The sequence below is a fragment of the Orcinus orca genome, chromosome 21 (assembly GCF_937001465.1).
Source record: "Orcinus orca chromosome 21, mOrcOrc1.1, whole genome shotgun sequence".
Lineage (NCBI taxonomy): Eukaryota > Metazoa > Chordata > Mammalia > Artiodactyla > Delphinidae > Orcinus > Orcinus orca.
In genome coordinates this window covers 21,880,291-21,898,934 of record NC_064579.1, presented here as the reverse complement: position 1 = coordinate 21,898,934, position 18,644 = coordinate 21,880,291, and the positions used below count along the sequence as shown (strand labels likewise).

The window sequence follows — 18,644 nt, the reverse complement described above, 5'->3', positions numbered from 1 at the left end:
TCTCTAATTGACTACAAATGCTATATTCTAATTCCATTCTTCTAGAATAGAAGTTCTTAAACTTCTTGGTCTCAGGACCCTTTCATTACATCTAAAGATTATTGGGGACCCCAAAGAATGTTTATGTGGATTACATCTATCAATATTTATCATGTTAGAAGTTAAAAGGGAAAAATTTTAAGGTATTAATTAGTCTGAAAATAACAATAAACCAGTGATATGTGAACATCACATTTTTATAAAAAAGGTTAGTGAGAAGAGTAGCAGAGTTGAACATTTCTGCAAATATTTTAATGCCTGCCTTAATAGAAGACAGCTGGATTCTCATATCTGCTTCTGCACTCACTCTGTTGTGCTGTCATTGTCATGTAGCCCCTGGAAAGCTCCACACATGACAGGAGAGAGTGAAAAGCAAATCATGCCTTCGCTTTACGAGTGAAAATAGTTCTGTCCTTGCAGATCCTCTCTAAAATCGTTGAGCTTGCTCCTTTAACAGTTTCAGGCATTTGGTTCTTCACGTGAGCATGGTGCCTCTGTTGATTTGAGCTTTTATCAAACCTTCGGTAGTATCTGGTGGTGGGCCGAGGGTATCTGAGATTTCCTGCCTGCCTATCTGAACCCTGTCTGCTGCAGCCTGCCAGCAAAGACAAACAACGTGCTGCCAAGGGATGTGCCAGCAGCCACTAGTCCCAGCGTGGGCATCCTCTTTCTTACCGAGGGTAACGGGGGCTGTATCTTCCCCTTGAATACTGTACTGTTTATTTCCTCCTATGTTGCTATCAGTTTAGCAATAGGTCTGACAGGTTTCTCTGCTCATCAATGCTTCCTTATCCCGTTTCTTTCTCTTATATTAGTTTTCTTTCTCTTATATTAGTTTTTCTTCCCAGGATACACCCTCTAATAATGAATCTAATTATTTCCTACAGAATCTAGGTGGTAAAATCTGAAGTGGTGCATTTCTAAACCATCTCTGTTTCGCCCTCCAGATTCTTCCTAAACTGACCTCATTTTACCGTTACAAAGGATGAAAGGTACTTTAAAATCTAGTCATGTCAACTTCACTGCTCTCCAAACAGGAGCTATTCATGCCATAAGCCAATGCCTAACTTTGGTTTCCTCCACTACTCCACTTTTCAATGCCCTCTCTGCCTATTCAGGGATAAACAGCCCAAGGCCAAAGAACTAATTCCAATCATACCCTTTCGACATTTGTACAGCAAAGGAAGGCTGGGGATGGGAGTGGGAAGTCCCCCCAAAGTAAGATGTCTAATAATTCTAGTCTCCACGGACTTTCCCTTCTCACAGAACCCCAGAACCCTGTATTTAGAATGGACCTTAGCAACCTATATCAACTACCCCCATCTTACAAATGAAGAAATTGGGGCACAGAAAAGTTACTGCTTGTCTATGGTCATGTGGATGACACCCAGAAGCCTAAAAGTTGCTCTTTTTAAGTCTTTATTGAATTTGTTACAATATTGCTTCTGTTTTATTTTTAAAATTTATTTTTGGCTGCGGTTGGGTCTTTGTTGCTGTGTGCGAGCTTTCTCTAGTTGCAGTGAGCAGGGACTACTCTTCATTGCGGTGCGTGGGCCTCTCATTGCGGTGGCTTCTCTTGTGTGGAGCACAGGCTCTAGGCGCACGGGCTCAGTAGTTGTGGCACATGGGCTCAGTAGTTGTGGCTCGTAGGCTCTAGAGCGCAGGTTCACTAGTTGTGGCACACGGGCTTAGCTGCTCCACAGCACGTGGGATCTTCCAGGACCAGGGCTCAAACCCGTGCCCCCGGAATTGGCAGGTGGATTCTTAAACACTGCACCACCAGGAAAGTCCCTATGTTTTGGTGTTTTTGGCCCCGAGGCATGTGGGATCTTAGCTCCCTGACCAGGGATCAAACCCACACCCCCTGCATTGGAAGGAGAAGTCTTAACCACTGGACCACCAGGGAAGCCCCAGCCTAAAAGGTTCTGATTCCGCTTTCAGAATTTTCTTCACCCCTCTGTGTGAGTATTCAAGTTCAACACTGTTTCATTATCCCATGGCCTATTTCAATATCCCATGGCCTATTGGGACACTTGATTTTATGTTCTTTTATTATTAACTTTTCTTTCACAGGTTTAATATTTTTTAGTTTGAACTCACAAACTTATTAACAAAACATTTTTAAACCAATAAATAATGTTAACACTGTTAGCTAATAGAGGCACCCCTATCTAAAGTCTCACCCAATATTTGCTGTAATAGCTTGCAAAATATTTACCTCAGAATTCACTATCTGAACGAATGAAGTGTTTTACTGTAGCTGTACTTGAGCTAGTGAGAATGTTTAAACTGAGAGGCTGCAGAGCATGCTGTGTTCCTACTCAGCTGGTCTCTGATGGGATCACAGGTCCTACTCATACTTTTTAAAATGTGTTACCATCATCACTATCATCTTCCTCTCATTAAGTGAATTTAACTTCCCAGGAAGTGGAAAAGGCTGTGAAGAAATTAGGTGAGCCAAGGAGGCCTAAAAGGCCCACAGAGTGGGGTAAATGTTGGAAGTAATAAGGCTTACTGAGATATGAGTGCAGAGGGGCATAGCTTGGCCAGGCACACATCACATCTCACATGTCCGTGGAAACTGGACATGTGAAAACTTAATGAAAGAAATGAAGAAAACTTAATGAAAATATTCTTGGATCTGAAAAGCTTCACTGGGTAAACCGAGAATGAAAAATAATTTGAAAAATCTAAACAAATACCTTATGCAATAGACTGATCTCCATAATTAGTATTTAAAATACTTTAGTACTATAAAGAATCTTTGGTGGTTTATTACTGACTCCAATAACAGATGTATCAACGGGCAAAACGCTGTTTTGTCCCTGTGCCTGTAGAAGCCCTGAATACCGCCTACTGGCAGGTCACTGCGATCAGGGCTCCCTACGGTGCAGCAGTATGAATAAAGCTTTCCTTTTACATTTTAGCTCAGTTTCCGGGTTAAACCAGTGTTTCAGTGTTTCAATTATATTTGGGAAACGGATAAGGGATTTGGGGTGGATTATCATTTTTCCAACTTAAAACTTAAAAATATATAGGCTTTCTGTATCTAAAATGTTTCAGAAATGGATTAGCTAAGAGCTGTGAGGATACACCTTAATTATTTTCAATGGGACCAGGTAGTTTTTTTAATGTCTTGATACTCAGACTAGGGTCCTTGAATCAGCAGCATTGGTATCACCATCGGGCTGGCTAGAAATGTAGCTCCTTGGATTCTACTCTAGATTAACTGAACCTGAATCTGCATTTTAACAGGATCCCCAAGTGATTTGTATGTATATTGAAGTTTGAGAAGCTCTGGCCTAGTGGATAAAGCTGGCTGCCCAATTAGCATATATTCCTACTGTTGGGGTTCTGGGCAGGTCACCCCCAAATATGCCAAAGTGCCATATTGATGATTTTGAATTAAAGTTACTTAAGAAAAAGCTGGCGCAAGAATGACACTTTGACCCTCCTGTCTCCCTGAAAACAAGAACTGAATCTCTCAATGTGAAAGGTGCCCTCCCTGTACCAGGAGGGAGAGAGCCAATCTTATCACCAGTGATAGGGAACCTGGGACCAAGAAGGCTGCATAAACAAGCCTTGTTCTTCTTTGCTGATTTACTACTCCAAGCCCAATCCCTGCTAAGATTCTTCACTAATTAAAAACCCAAACCTAAGTTTCTTTGTCCTGTCAATTCCTCACAAAATTTATTGTTTGTCTATAAAGTGTGAAAGCTGCCTGCCTTGCTTACTTCTTAGCTCCTATTTCTCTGAGACCTCTGTAAGTACGATTTAAATTTGTTTTTTTCTCCTGTTAATGTTTTGTCTCAATTTAATTTTTAGGCCAGCCAAAAGAACTCAAGAAGGAGAAGGGGAAAATTTTCTCCTCCCTGACACTACTTTCCCCTCCTTCTTACTTATTAACACATCCTGATTTTTTATTTTTTTTATTTTTTTTTAAGACAGCTAGCTCCTCCCCATGAAGCTATGTCCTTAAGAGGAAGTTGACCTCCCTCTCCGGACTCCCAACCCTGACTCCAGAGTGAGTTTACTGGCCTGGAATAATCCCATTCCCCTTGCCAGTCACTGTTTCAGGAATGGGAGTGTAACTAAGTTCTGAGCAATGAGACATAAGTGGAAGTCAGTTCAAGGTTCCTCCACTCTAAGAGAGCCAGACGTAGAGGCAGCTTCCATTTCTCTGGACACTGTCATGTCTGCATGTGGATAGTAAAAGTTGCTGCAGACATCTCTTGGTAGCCTAAGGATGAAGCCAACACTAGGGCTGGGGGAATACAGTGACAGAACCTGGGTCCCTGAGGACATTTTTAAGCCACTGAGTCAGTCAACCCTCAAGCTGGTCTATCTCTGGACTTTTTGTTATGTGAGAAACATTGTTTCATTAGGAATTTCTGTTTCTTACATCCAAAATCACCCTAAATAATACAAAGAGATAATCATTGATGGTACTGAACAAAAAGCTCAGATATCACAGACTATTTTCCATTAGATGGTTTTTTTTAAAACCTGACAATTCCAAAAGGGTCAAATGTTTTCTCCCTAAAGCAAGATAAGATTTTTATTGGCTGTGTCCTCTCTCATTCCTAGAATGGAGTGATGCTTATAATTTGTGGAATCAAACAGTACTTATAAGAATAAAAAAATGGAACAGTGAGCCCTTAAAATGAACTACAAGTCATATTATACATTTTCATTTATCTTCTGTAACGTTTATTTTCAATATACTTACTTTTCTAATCTAAGAAAATTTTGTAAGATACTTTATAATGCCAAACGTTTGGCTGCTACTTTTAAACACATATAAATCACAGTAGAAATTATTAAGAACAATGTAGCAATAGACATTTGACACAGAAGAAACAGCAAATATATTAAGATGCATATTATTAATACAAAACATTAGGAGCAGTCTGCATTATCACATCAGATAGATTTTTATGCTTTAATTTCTTTTTTAATTTTTATTTATTTATTTTTTTGCAGCACGTGGGCCTCTCACCGTTGTGGCCTCTCCCGTCGCGGAGCACAGGCTCCAGACGCGCAGGCTCAGCGGCCATGGCTCACGGGCCCAGCTGCTCCGCGGCATGTGGGATCTTCCCAGACCGGGGCACGAACCTGTGTCCCCTGCATCAGCAGGCGGAATCTCAATCACTGCGCCACCAGGGAAGCCCCTTTATGGTTTAATTTCAACTACCTTCCAATTTTTTGCATTACAAATATGATTTTAAGAAACCTGTCACTTCAAGAAAAACAACTGACAGTATCTGTTGGCAATCATAAAATCTGAGCATTTTAGCAAAAATTAGAATTTTTGATAAACCTGAGTTTGATAGCTTCCCAAGAGCTTTCTAGTGAGATTGGTAGTGATATTAACAACTGTGATTTCTGTATGGTGTACTATGAAATATGTCAACATTTACATGCTCAGTGAACCAACATTTTCCAAATAACCTGTATATCATGTTACAAAACCATGCAAGGGCAAACAATACGTTCAAAATGTAAGACGGAGCAATAAATTCTAATGTAATGGACTACAAATTAACATCAGTTTCAAATTGTACATTGCAACTAACATTTAAGAAACTATTACTTGTGGAGTCTTGGTGTGGTATCAAAAAAATATCTAAAATTAACGGAAAAGGCTATTAAAACGCTCCATTTCCAGTTATATATCCTTGTAAAGCCAGATTTTCTTCATATACTTCAACCAAAACAATATATCACAATAGCTGTATGCAGAGGCTGACATGAGAATCCAGCTATTGCCAGGCATTAGAAACTAGCAAAAATCACTAACTTTTCTGGAACTATAGTTATGTTGTATAGAACACGTTACTTATATTAATACATAATGGGTTTACTATTACTTTTTTTTTTTTTTTTTCAGTACGCAGGCCTCTCACTGTTGCGGCCTCTCCCGTTGCGGAGCACAGGCTCTGGACGCGCAGGTTCAGCGGCCATGGCTCACGGGCCCAGCCGCTCCGCGGCATGTGGGATCCTCCTGGACCGGGGCACGAACCCGTGTCCCCTGCATCAGCAGGCAGACTCTCAACCACTGCGCCACCAGGCAAGCCCCCACTATTACTATTCTTAAATGAAGTAATAAATATTTTTTAAACTTCTGATTTAATTTCTAATATGGTAAATATTTATATAGATATAACCCACTAAACAAAAGCTTCCTGGGGTCCTCAATAATCTCTAAAAGAGTGCTTTTAGTCTTAAGGTCAAAAAGTTTGAAAACTGTTACGCTAGAGCACTGGGACTGATGCTGGAGATCCGGAAGAGATGAAGACAGAGGCAGCCCTCAACCTGACGAATTATCAACCCAATTTGTCATACACCTGATCTTACAGACTGCAAAGTGGCCATTACAATTTTTTTTTAAGTGAAAATTGTTACACTGAATGGCTTGATAAAAAATTAGAGATATTGGGGCTTCCCTGGTGGTGCAGTGGTTGAGGGTCCGCCTGCCGATGCAGGGGACACGGGTTCGTGCCCTGGTCCGGGAAGATCCCACATGCCACGGAGCGGCTGGGCCCGTAAGACATGGCCGCTGGGCCTGCGCGTCCGGAGCCTGTGCTCCGCAACAGGAGAGTCCACAACAGTGAGAGGCCTGCATACCGCAAAATAAATAAATAAATACTGTCTATTATGTGCCAATACTTGCTAGATTTGGGGATTCCATCAAGAAATAGGATGCTGCCCTCATGTTGCTTACACTGATTCCAGAGTCTCATGGAAGGAAATATGTTTTTGTGACAGAGAGGCAGAGGTGGGGTACGCAGCTTCTACACAGAATGTTCAGAAAGAGTATCCCTGAGAAGGTGACATAGAAACCGAGACCCTAGAAACAGACTGAAGTAGCCTCTACAAAGAGAAAGGCCAACGGCAAGTGCAAAGTGCTTCATGAATGCAAAGTATTCTGAGAACAGTAAGGAAGGAGTGTGACTGGACCAAGAGGTAATGACAGAGAGAGAGGAAAGGAGATGTAGGCAAGTATCCATATGACGGACAGCAATGAATCATTTATCACTCTTAACTGCATATTAGACCAAGTGCATCAGAATCTCATGGCAGAGCCTAGGCATCAGTATTTAACAGTTTGTTTTGATAATTTAACAGTTCTCCAGGTGATGCTAATATACTGCCTCGGGTGAAAATCACTGATGTAAAGTCTGTTAGCCTATGATGAGGAATTTGGATTTAAACTAAGAGTAAGCCCACTGAAGAGTTAAGAAGAAAACTAGTAGGATTGATTTATTTTTTAAAAGATCACTCTTGGTTGTTAGGGGAAGAAGGAGAGGGGCAAGAATAGAAAACTCAATCCTGAAAGTTTTAAGAGACTGAATGAGCATTTATCAGGAAAGATATATTGAGTAGAGTCTTAACCACTAGATGGTAATAGCCAATGCCAAGAATCTGATTTTTCAGACACACTAAACAATCAATAGGTACGATCAGAGCAAAGAAAACCTATAAAAGAAGGAACATTCACAAGTGTAAACTGCTCCAAAATACACTTTATCAATCTATGCGACTCATTTGACTAAATAGGGGATTTATTTATGCCCTTACATTGCCACCATATGTAAATTATGTAGCTGAAGATTTATTCTTTCAAATAACATTTCAAACAAACGAAGACAGTGAGTCCTATTTACAACTTAAAAATTTTATCTCCAACTGCCTTAAAACCTAACCAGCAAGCTCAGTATTTTTACAGTTTTATATTAACTAGTCAAAGATAAAGTTCAAAGTTGCTTTTATTTCACCTGGAATATTCTGTTCCTTTCAAACTAAATAATGGGTAATAATAAATTGAGACAAATACAGCAATCAGGATTATCCTAATTCTAAAATACTTCTATCTTAAAGCAACTACAACTTGAATTATGCTATTTTATCAACTTGGTAATTACTTTCAAGTAATGCTCTTCAGCCTTTCATTTAAAATCTGAAGAGTCTCCTACAGTTTACTTTAAGTTCTCTAATTTGCCAGTATTCTTGCCACTTTCCCTGAAACAGGTCAGGTTATTTTAACCTTAGTGCTGCTGCCTTTCTCGAAGAAGAAAGTGAAATATATCTTATGCCTGTGTCTCTACCAAAGGTGGGAAAACATCTGGCTCCCCTTCTCTTGTTTACTTTATCCATCTGGTCTCTCCAGGCATTTTGAGTTTATAAGGCACTGAACAGAATCAGTATGAAGTAGTTTCTAGTCCTAGCTGAGTAGCTTTGCAGTAATATAAACAATGATATTCCAGATATTTTTAAATGGAATATTTGGTAAAGCTATGATAATATCAATGATTCCAAACAATACAATTTTTTTAAGTGAAAAATCAAGGCAAATTCATATCATTTAATATTTAAGCTCAATATAATACTAAGTTTAATATTTAAATTCAATACACAGTTTTTAAAATTACCTTTTAAAAGATGATTCAGGTCCATTGTGTCATGTAAGACTTTTTCCTCGTATCTGTGGTCTAAATTGGAATCCAACACTGCCGACATTGAGGCAAGACTGGGCTCATGTTTTTCTTTCCCTTTTTTGTCTGATTTCAAAGACTTTGAATTATTTTTAAAATCCTCAACATTTTCATATACTTCTTGACTCACGTTCTCTTGCCTTCTAACTTTCATTTTTTGATCGTTTGATGCAGCCAGTTCAAAAGACTGAACAGGGCTGATGTCCGGAGTCGATAAAGGACTGACATCTGTCACAGTATCTTCAGATTCCTCGGTGTAGTCACCGACTCTCGGCTTAGTACCTGAAGTTTGTGCTCCTGTTGATTTTTCTCCCAGTTTATATTTCTGTTTTGGTGGCAAGTGGGTTACACCAGAGAGACGCTTCTTTAATGATGGAGATGAATCAGATAAACAGACATCAGACCCGGTATTTGAACAGTCTGTATCAGAACTTGAAGACGAGCAGGACAGAGAGGAAGAGGAATTACTTCTGGAATCCTTTTTACTTACGCTTTTCTTGAAGTTATTAGATGGTTTAGCTGACTTTGACCTGACATGATGCTTTTTCTCATCATCGCTGCTTTCCTCTCCATCTGTATAGTAATCATGTTCACCTTCTTTTACAATTTTGGGAATGCTACTTGGGATGGGCAAGTGTATTTTATGTTCTACTGTAGCATCACACAATTTTGATCGTGAAGAAGTGGTCAAGGACAAAGAATTCCTAGCTTGTATATTATCATTTTCTATGGGGTGTTCTTCTGGAGAAATTTTCTCATTTCTTTCAGTTCCCTTCTCAGTAAGATCACTTTTCCATCTCTGTATTCCAAATTTCAAGTTTACATTTTCCGTATCTTTATCTATTCTCTCTTCAGCGTCATCATTTTGCTTGTCAAAAACTGAGTTACTTTCACATTTCTTTGCTTCTTCAAAGTCACTGTCAAAGAAAGAATGGTCCACTTCACCTTCTGATATATCTCCAAACTGATCCATGACGGCAAACATATATCTGAAAAGAGGGAAAGTGTAACCATCAGACAAAAGAGTAATTTCCAAATACTTTTCATTTTTATACAGTAATTGCAAATTTTCCAAAACTGAGAAGTTTGGGTAATAGATAAAGAGAAACATGAAAAAAACAAACAAAAAAAAATTACCAAAAACCAATAACTCGGACTTCCCTGGTGGCACAGTGATTAAGAATCCACCTGCCAATGTAGGGGACACAGGTCCGAGCCCTGGTCCAGGAAGATCCCACATGCCGCGGAGCAACTAAGCCCGTGCGCCACAACTACTGAGCCTGCGCTCTAGAGACTGTGAGCCACAACTACTGAAGCCCGCTTGCCACAAGTACTGAGCCTGCACTCTAGAGCCCGCAAGCCACAACTACTGAAGCCCGCGCGCCTAGAGCCCGTGCTCCGCAACAAGAGAAGCCACAGCATTGAGAAGCCTGCGCACCACAATGAAGACTAGCCCCCATTCGCTGCAACTAGAGAAAGCCCATGTGCAGCAATGAAGACCCAACGCAGCCAAAAATAAATAAATTTAAAAAAACACCAATAACTCAGTGAAATGATAATGGGGCTACAGGGGTAATATCAAGTAGCACCAATGATCTGAACAGTAAGTTAGTCTAATAGTTTGGTTCACAAGAAAATAATAAGAGATCGTCAGGCATATCACAAACATGGATACCTAGACTGGCCTCCAAGGAAAACCTGAATGCTATAAATTAAGTACAGTTAGAGTTTAGAATAAGAAAGGATGGTGTTAAAACCTCTTCAGATCAGCCTAGCCAGCCCAAACACACATCATTCTGGTAGAAATAGTTCAATGGGGATTAACAAACTTCCCTATTTCAGAACTTGTCTTTGTCCTATTCTGCTCCTTCACTGCCCTCACTGGGGGAGCAGCAGGAGATAAATCCTATTAAAAGTAAAAGCTCCCTCTGTCCCTTCTTAAAGAGGAACAAAACCTCTAAGACACATGTATACACAGTACAGGGAGCTTGGAGGAAAAACCTCCGAATATTTAATCACATATTGTTACATAACCACAGTAAAAAGGGGGAAGTATGCATGTCTCATTGTGCTAAAGGGAGTCCAGCGTAAGAGAGATTTAGTATCTACTGAGATAGTAGACAGGCTTCTAAAATGGAAAAATTAAGGCATATTATTTAGACACATGGAGTTAAATATAGAAATGGATTAAAAAGTTCAAAGCAATTGCTGCTAACGTGGTGCCGGGACCACTATTTTGGCTATAAATCTTAAACTATTAGCTGACCTGTAAATTTATATGTGTACTACTAAGGTAAAAAATCAAAATTGATTTTAAAGTATTTTAATACTTCATGCAATTGGGATTAAACTGGAAATGTCAGTATAAAGTCATATTTTTCTTTCTCTCCTATTACAGGGGTCTATGCAGCAGTGTCACAGTATCTGTCACTAATAATCTAGAATTCAGAGTTTGACCTCTCTAATACTATTCTCCACTAAAACCACCCCCCAAAACCAAGATCCTTTGGAAGGCAGCTGATTCCATTTCTGGAGGTAAAGACAAACAATAATCCCAGAGTAGTGGTAATAAAGGATTCAGTTTAAAGGGGCTTCCACTGTCCAAGCTGGACAATCCTGCACTGAAGAACAAAAAAACACAAAATACACTTAAAAATAAAAAAGTAATTCTGTGGAAAGCCATTAGTTGATAATGATATTCAAAAGAAGCAAATAACATGAGCTATGTCAAGGGAAAGGTATATACAAAATTCCAATAATAATAATATGTAGCCAACAATCCAATTATGGGTTCACTATATTCAAATCATGATTAATTCCGTTACACCACATCAAGCAATAAAAGACTATGTAATCTGTATCCTAAATCAGCCATGATACTCTGCAGCCTTTGTTTAAGTGACCCTGCAATCTATAAAAACAAGTAGGTAGAGACATGATTTAAAAAGCAACCAAACTTATACTATTAACACTAATGTGACAGATTAATATGATAGGTTAAGGTTTCTGCCGTTAAAGTTTTGAAAAACTTAAGAGATTCTGATATATTAAACTTGCAAAAATTTAACTGCAATCAACTTTTAAACACTTAAGGGAATCTGATTAAATCAGTAAGTTTAGACTTAGGTTTACAAAAAACATCTAAGTACTTAGGTTTCCTTTGTGAGATCTATAAGTGTGTCTTGTTAGCTGTTTGAGGTACTCAAGAAAATCAAATATACTAAAATTGTAATCGTGCCATTAATTAAGCAGGTTTGCAAATGGTATACAGTATTCAGGAAAATTTAAGCTAAATGAAGATAAATTAAGAGAGGATTAAGTACAAGTGAGTTTTAAAATTCTAACACATTATTATATTTAAACTGCAATAAGATGTAAGTAGATTTTAAAGATTTCAGAGAAATTAGACTAAAACTTATAATATTTATTATATTTAATAAATATTAAATACAAGAAATATTATTTCCTGCAGCATGGATTAATGCCCTCTTTATGTTTTAAAATTCAAATCAACAGAAGGAAGCCTCCTCCTCAAAGGTTTTACATATGTTAAAAAAAAGAAAAATTCAAACAAGTAAGTTTTAAAGATCTAATTGGCTTTATTGAACAATTCATGAATCAGGGAGCATCCCATCCAGAGAGCAGAGGGGAGCTCCAAAGGGCTACAGAAAGGGAAAGGTTTTTAAAGGCAAGACAAGGAACTCATATATAAAAAAGACTATTTCAGGCTTAGGTAACCTACCCATGGGGGACGAAAGGGGTCTGTGTGGCAGTTTACCTCATCTCCCTTTGGGGGATGGACAGGGCCCTGTGACAGATTACCTCACTGGTGCTGACCAGAACATTTCTGACTGACCGGTTAAGACTACATTTCTGGGGGAGGTTGAAGCTTCAAGTAGGTTAGGTATGAAGTCCCAGTTTGGTGGGGCGGCCCAGCAGACGTGACTCCATCTGGAGCCTGTAGTTTTCTTTTTAACAACTCCCCCGTTTTGATCAAACTCAGCTTAAATGAGAGATGTGATTAAAATCTAAGGCATTAGCACCACTCTCAGCTACTGCTCTGAAGTTCTCAAGGTTTGCTGTTCCTTTGTGTGGCATCCAGAGGTTATGATGCTTTTGCTTAACCCATGTGACATTCACAGGTCACAGCTTCAGGCTCAATCTTTAAGTCAGTCACTTTCTTCTTTACTTTTCTGACGTTCAGTCTTAGGGAGATCATTTCCTTGATGGTTAGTGGCTGTGACTGTGCATTACAGCATTTCTTTTAATACAGAAAAAGACTTGAATATAGGAATATTATGAATCCATTAAAATAATTATTTAAATCAGGGGTCAGCAAACTACTGTGCCTGGGCTAAATGCAGCCCACCATTTGTTTCGTAAATAATGTTTTATTGGGATACAGCCCCACTCACAGGTTTAGGAACTGTCTCTGACAGCTTTCCCACTACACCTGCAGAGTTAAGTAGCTGTGACCAATACCATAGGGCCCACAAAGCCTAAAATATTTACCAACTGATCCCTTTAATGAAAAATTTTGTGGACACCTGATTTAGGTGCTATTATCAGCATGAAAAATGCATAATACAAAATTGTTATCCATCTTGGGTTAATACAATTTAGACATTTAAACAAAAACTAGGGGAAAAAAGAACAAAAATGAAGAGTTGAAAAATCAACAATCCCGCTGCATTTTTAATAATAGTGTTCATGCAATAAACTAAGCAAGTAAGTGATGACAGGGAGTCTGCACAGTGAAAGAGAACAAATTGAGCCAGACACTCAGGCTCAAAACTTGGTTCTGATGCTTCCCAGTTGTGTGTTCCTGGGCACAAGTACAAGGATGTTCATCACAGCCCTGTCTGTAACAGCACTGACTTGGAAAAAACTCAATGTCTAGTAAGAGGAAAATGGATAAGCAAAATGTTGTATATGATATATTATATATCAGTCAAAAAGGATAAGCTGAGATCTACAAAAATTATGCTTACCAAAAGAATTAAATGAATGACAATACAATTATGAAAAGCAACACACACACACAAAACAAAACTAAATTCTCAAGGGCACAAACATATAAATAAAATTCTACAGCATGGGCTGAGAGGACATACACTAAACATCTAAGAGTATGAGCCTATAAGGGGAGGGAGGAATGAGGCTGGGAAAGTGGACAAAGGAGAAAAGATCCTGGGCAGAGGCGCAGAGGCCTGTGATTACAGGTCATCACAGACCTAAAGAGTACGACTGATCGTTATCAATCCAATTCTGCCCACCTGAGTTCAAAAAGAAAAACAACAAATCAAATCAGCTGCTGAATGATGGGCAGCTCTTATTAACATTGTCATTAAATTCTCCCCAAAGTCAGCCTTTTTTGTAAGATAATTCACCCTTTAATCCAAAATGTCAAGGGCTGGAATAAAAGAGCTGTGGTTACTGTTTTTCCCATGGTTAAGACTGCCTTTAGGACTCAAGAATTTTTTTTACAAGGTTCTTAAAATTTTAAAAGCAAATGGTTTCATAGCACAGCCCAGAGCACAAATTTTCCTAGCCAGTTTAAAAAACAAATCTTTTAAAAAGCTAATCATCCAAATCATTCCAACTTCCATCCCTCTGCAAAACTTGTTTACATTTCTATGGAAATAAAATTACTAACATAACTAAGTCTCACTTGTACTAGTGCTGTTATTCTACTACTACTAATAGCCGGAAGTATTGAGTATTTACATGTTAGCATCATTCTAAGTGCATTACAAGTATTAACTCATTGAATCTCTACAGTAACTGTAAGAGATTTCATCACTCCCATTTGGCAGAGAGGAAGCTGAAGCAGACCAAGAACTTGCCCGAAGCCATAGAGCTAAGAAGCGGCACAGCCAAGATTCTAAAGCAGGCTGTCTTGAGGACCATGCTACTAACCACTGTTCTACTCTGCTTCAAAGTATGGTCCTTCCAAAAGGCTAGGAACTGAGACTTCCTTTTTTGAACTTTAAAACACATTGTTGTGATATCTATTATTTATTTGATGGTAAACAGTGGGCAAGATAAGAAGACCGTCCCCTCACAGGGATTTTTAAGGGAAATGGGACTTGTTTAGCAATAGAGCTTTAGAAACAGTTCTTTGCAAAAAAGGGTGGTCTGTACAGTTAAAATTAGATACATATGTCAGTGTTTGCCACACATTTTACTAGATATATTTGCTGTGTAGCAGTTTTCCTCTAACAAAGTAATCTGGAACAAATTTCATTGCCATTGCAAATTAAATAAACCAGTCACCTTAGGTAAATTGTTAACCTAGGTAATAAGAATTCAGAACTTTGAATCAACTTGTGACTCTCTATTCCAAGCTGAGCTTGGGACCCAACCCCCTTTCCAAAGAGAGTAATGAATTCCAAAGGTATTTCTGGCAAGGAGAGTGACATTTCTGGAAGTCATTAAACCTGGAGTAGCAACATACAGTGTAGGACAACTTGCATTACATTCTGCTTGGTCAAACCATTGGGTTAGCCAAAAAGCTCGTTCAGGTTTTTCCGCAACATCTTTTTGAATGAAGCACTTAGCCCTGGGTGCGCTATGGTGAAGAGTCTAGAACTGAAGTTATGATTAATTGGTTATCAGACCAAGGGCTCATAGGAATAAAAGAAATGACTAAGAGAAAGGGTGTGTTCAGATACTTGAAGGACTGTGATATGAAACAGACTTGAGAGCTATTATTTGTAGCTCCAGAGGTAGAACTTGCATCAACAGATGGAGTGCATACGAAAGCTGTTCTGAGTTTAACATTAGAATTGCTGAAAAATGGAATGGGCTGCCTTCTAAAATTAGGAGCCGTAAGTCACTAGATAATGTTGGAGCGAAGACTGGATGGCCATTTGCTGGGATGTTGCAGAGGGTATTTATAAATTTGGAGGCTATGACCTTTCCCAGCCCTAACATGAACTAGGTCTAAATCCCAAAGTCTAACCGTAAGCCAAATGATTACAGATCCTTCTTTGAAATCCCTGTTTCTCAAAGCTGTTTCCTGCCTTTCCTGTCTTACCAGACTGGGAACTCCTGGTATCTTGCTCATCTTTATATCCTAGTGCCTAAAGTAGGACCTGACAAATACTAGACATTCAAAGAATGTTTATCTGATGAAGGAGTTTGGAGTTAGGAGATTTAAGGCTGGGCCCTAGTTCTGCTCTTTGCTAGCCAGTTATGTAAGCACAACAATCACCTCTTTCACCTGAGCTAGTTTCCTACAGCTGTCCCTCATTCCCCGCCCCTCACACACACCGGAATCAACTATCCCCTTATCTGCATTTATAAGGTTCCTGTAGTCCCCAGTAGGTGTAAGCATCTGTCTCCCTAAGGGGTCACAGTTCACGAGAGGGGTGCATAGCCCATTGCCTGGGAGACTTTTCAGGTTTAAGTTTAGGTTCATAACATCCAACAGACCGGTTATTGTAAGGACTTAAACATTCAGGTGATTTAATTAACGGAAAAATTATCCAACTGTCCCGCTAAGCAATCCTTTTGATAACATTCACTTCAAAGTGAGATTCAAATCAAATGACAGTTCATCAGGCTGCAGTAACCCTGCTCGTGCTCAATGAGGACAAATACTTGCCAAAGGTGCCCAGGAATCACTTGGACACACAATTTGTACTGCCCCTGCAGAACCAGCAATAGAAATACTGATGCTTTCACGTTCCATCAGGAAAACACACAAATAGGAATCTGGCATTTTTAACTGCCATTTTGATACTATGACATTACACTTCTGTAGTTTTGACATATGATTTGGTCCAAAGAAGGTAACCGATTGGGTACACGAAAATCTCGGGCCAAAGTAAACACCTGTATTCCAGGAACTCTGGTTCTTTACACAACCCCCTCCTGATCTCGCTAGGTAGCGGATAATAACTGACATCCCCCTCCCGCCTCAGGGGTCAGGGTCAAGTCCCCGGAGGTGGGCGGCTGTGCCCTGAGCCGGGATCCCGGTCACGACCACGTCTTAAATTCACGGCCGACCCCGACCCCCAAGCCACCCGCGAACGCGCCCCAGGGCAGGCCGGGCCGTCCCACCGCTGCCGGCTGGGGTTGCCGGCCCCGTGGTCCCGCCGGCCCAGACGCCTCCGCGGTGGTTACACCCGCCGTCCGAGGGTCTGCCCGTGCCGCAGAGGAGGCGGGGCGCAGGGCTCGGGGCCCGGCCGGCCCGCCTTCCTAACCTCCCGCGCCGGCTTCCGCATACCGACCCTGCGTGCTCGCCGAGGCCTGGGCTCCGGAGACGAAAAAGTATCCTGAACGGGGGGCGGGGGCTCTGCGAGGGGAGGAAGGGTCGCCCGCGCGCCGCTCACCTGGGAACCGCGACCACCGCAGCAGCCCAGCGCCGCCCGCGGCGTTCCGGCCTCGCGCACGCGCTCCCGCAGCCCCGGCGGCGGCTCGAGCTTCCGGAGGCGGAGAGAGCGGAACTGGAAAAGAGGTCGCAAGGGGACGTGGCGAGTCCCGTGGGAACGGGGCGGTGCCAGAGGCCCCGCGCGGCGCCGTTCCTCGCGGCGGGTGTCACAGAGTGCGGCGGGCCGGCCCCACTCCGGCCGGCGGGGGGCGCGAGGCCTGCCCGACGACCCTCCTCTCGAATGGCAAGGGACGCGGGAAGAGAGTGATCTCCGCGCCCTCGGCTGCCCGGTGCCCCGCCAGGGTGTTACTGCTGCTGCCTCTCGGCTGTTAACCGCAGTGCGGGTGGACCTAGTTGTTGCAGTGGCTGATGTCATGGGGAAAGCTGCTTTAATTATCTTGTACCCGAACAGCAGCAATGATAATAAATACGAAGGCGGCTGTGCCTGTGATTATTTCTATCAGCAAAGTTCAGTTCAAAGAATTAGTTAGCTTTATGGGCCAGGGGCTGGTAACACATTAGAAAGTCCTCTGACTACTGGTAAATGAGATGGGTAGTTAAAACAATCTAGGAGGGGCTCCCCTGGTGGCGCAGTAGTTGAGAATCTGCCTGCCAACGCAGGGGACACGGGTTAGAGCCCTGGTCTGGGAAGATTCCACATGCCACGGAGCAACTAGGCCCGTGAGCCACAACTGCTGAGCCTGCGCGTTTGGAGCCTGTGCTCCGCAACAACAAAGGCCCGCGCACTGTGATGAAGAGTGGCCCCCGGTCTCTGCAACTAGAGAAATCCCTGGCACGGAAACGAAGACCCAACACAGCCAAAAATAAATTAATTAAAAAAAATAACAATCTAAGAAAAATGATTTCTGTCCAATGTATTGAAGGCAGCAATTTTTCGCTTTTGAACTTGCAGGCACATAGTAGGTACGGTAGAACAATGGTGCCCCGTAGATGCCTACCTCCTATTCCCAAACCTGTGAATATGATGCTTTACATGGCAAAAGGGACTTTGTGATTAAGGATCTTCAGATAGGAAAATCAACCTAGGTTATCCCAGGTGAGCTCAATGTAATCATAAGGGTCCTTATAAGAGGGGAGGCAAGAAATTCGGGGTCAGTAATAAAAGACATGGCACTAGAAGCAAGAGGTTGTAATACACAGCATGGTGACTATAGTTAATACCCTCTTGTATATTTGATAGTAGCTGAAAAAATAGATCTTAAAAGGTTTCATCTTAAGGAAAAGAAATTTGTATATATGTGAGGTAATCAATGTTAACAAGACTTGCAGTGATCATTTCGTAATATGTACATAAATCATTTTGTTGTACACCTTAATGTTATATGTCAATTATACCTCAATAAAACTGGGTTAAAAATTTTTTGTTTTAAAAAAGAAGCAGCAAGAGGTTGGAGTAAGGGGCCGTGAGCCAAGAGTTGAAGGCACATCTGGAAGCTGACAAAAGGAAGAAAGGGGATTCTCCCCTTGAAGCCTCCAGAAGAAATGCAGCCCAGCCCATACCTTGATTTTAGATTTTGACCTCCAGAAAGGTAAGAGAATACATTTGTGTTGTTTTAAACCGCTAAGTTTGTAGTAATTTGTTACGGCAGCAACAGGAAATTAATACAATAGGTACCCAATATTTTTTACATGAAAGTATAGGGAAAGGAACTGGTTAGCCATATCCTAGGGAGTCTCCTTAAGGAATTGGCTCTATTTTTGTTCTTCATTAT

The 18,644-nt window shown here is 40.8% G+C and overlaps 1 protein-coding gene across 2 annotated transcripts in view; it reads right to left on the bottom strand.

Moving 5' to 3' along the window:
• The window catches only part of CFAP97 (cilia and flagella associated protein 97), a 33,615-nt gene extending 16,632 nt beyond the window's left edge, over positions 1–16,983 (bottom strand). Inside the window, exons 1-2 of one of the 2 annotated variants that reach the window (XM_004281729.3) lie at positions 16,874–16,983; positions 8,472–9,523 (exon numbers count right to left, since the gene is read on the bottom strand). In XM_004281729.3, coding sequence (XP_004281777.1) covers positions 8,472–9,519 — 1,048 coding nt within the window. In that variant the 5' untranslated portion in view covers positions 9,520–9,523; positions 16,874–16,983. Of the gene's footprint in view, positions 1–8,471; positions 9,524–16,771 lie in introns of both variants that reach the window. The other variant, XM_033409262.2, reaches the window with a different exon arrangement.
• Positions 16,984–18,644: the final 1,661 nt, after the last annotated feature.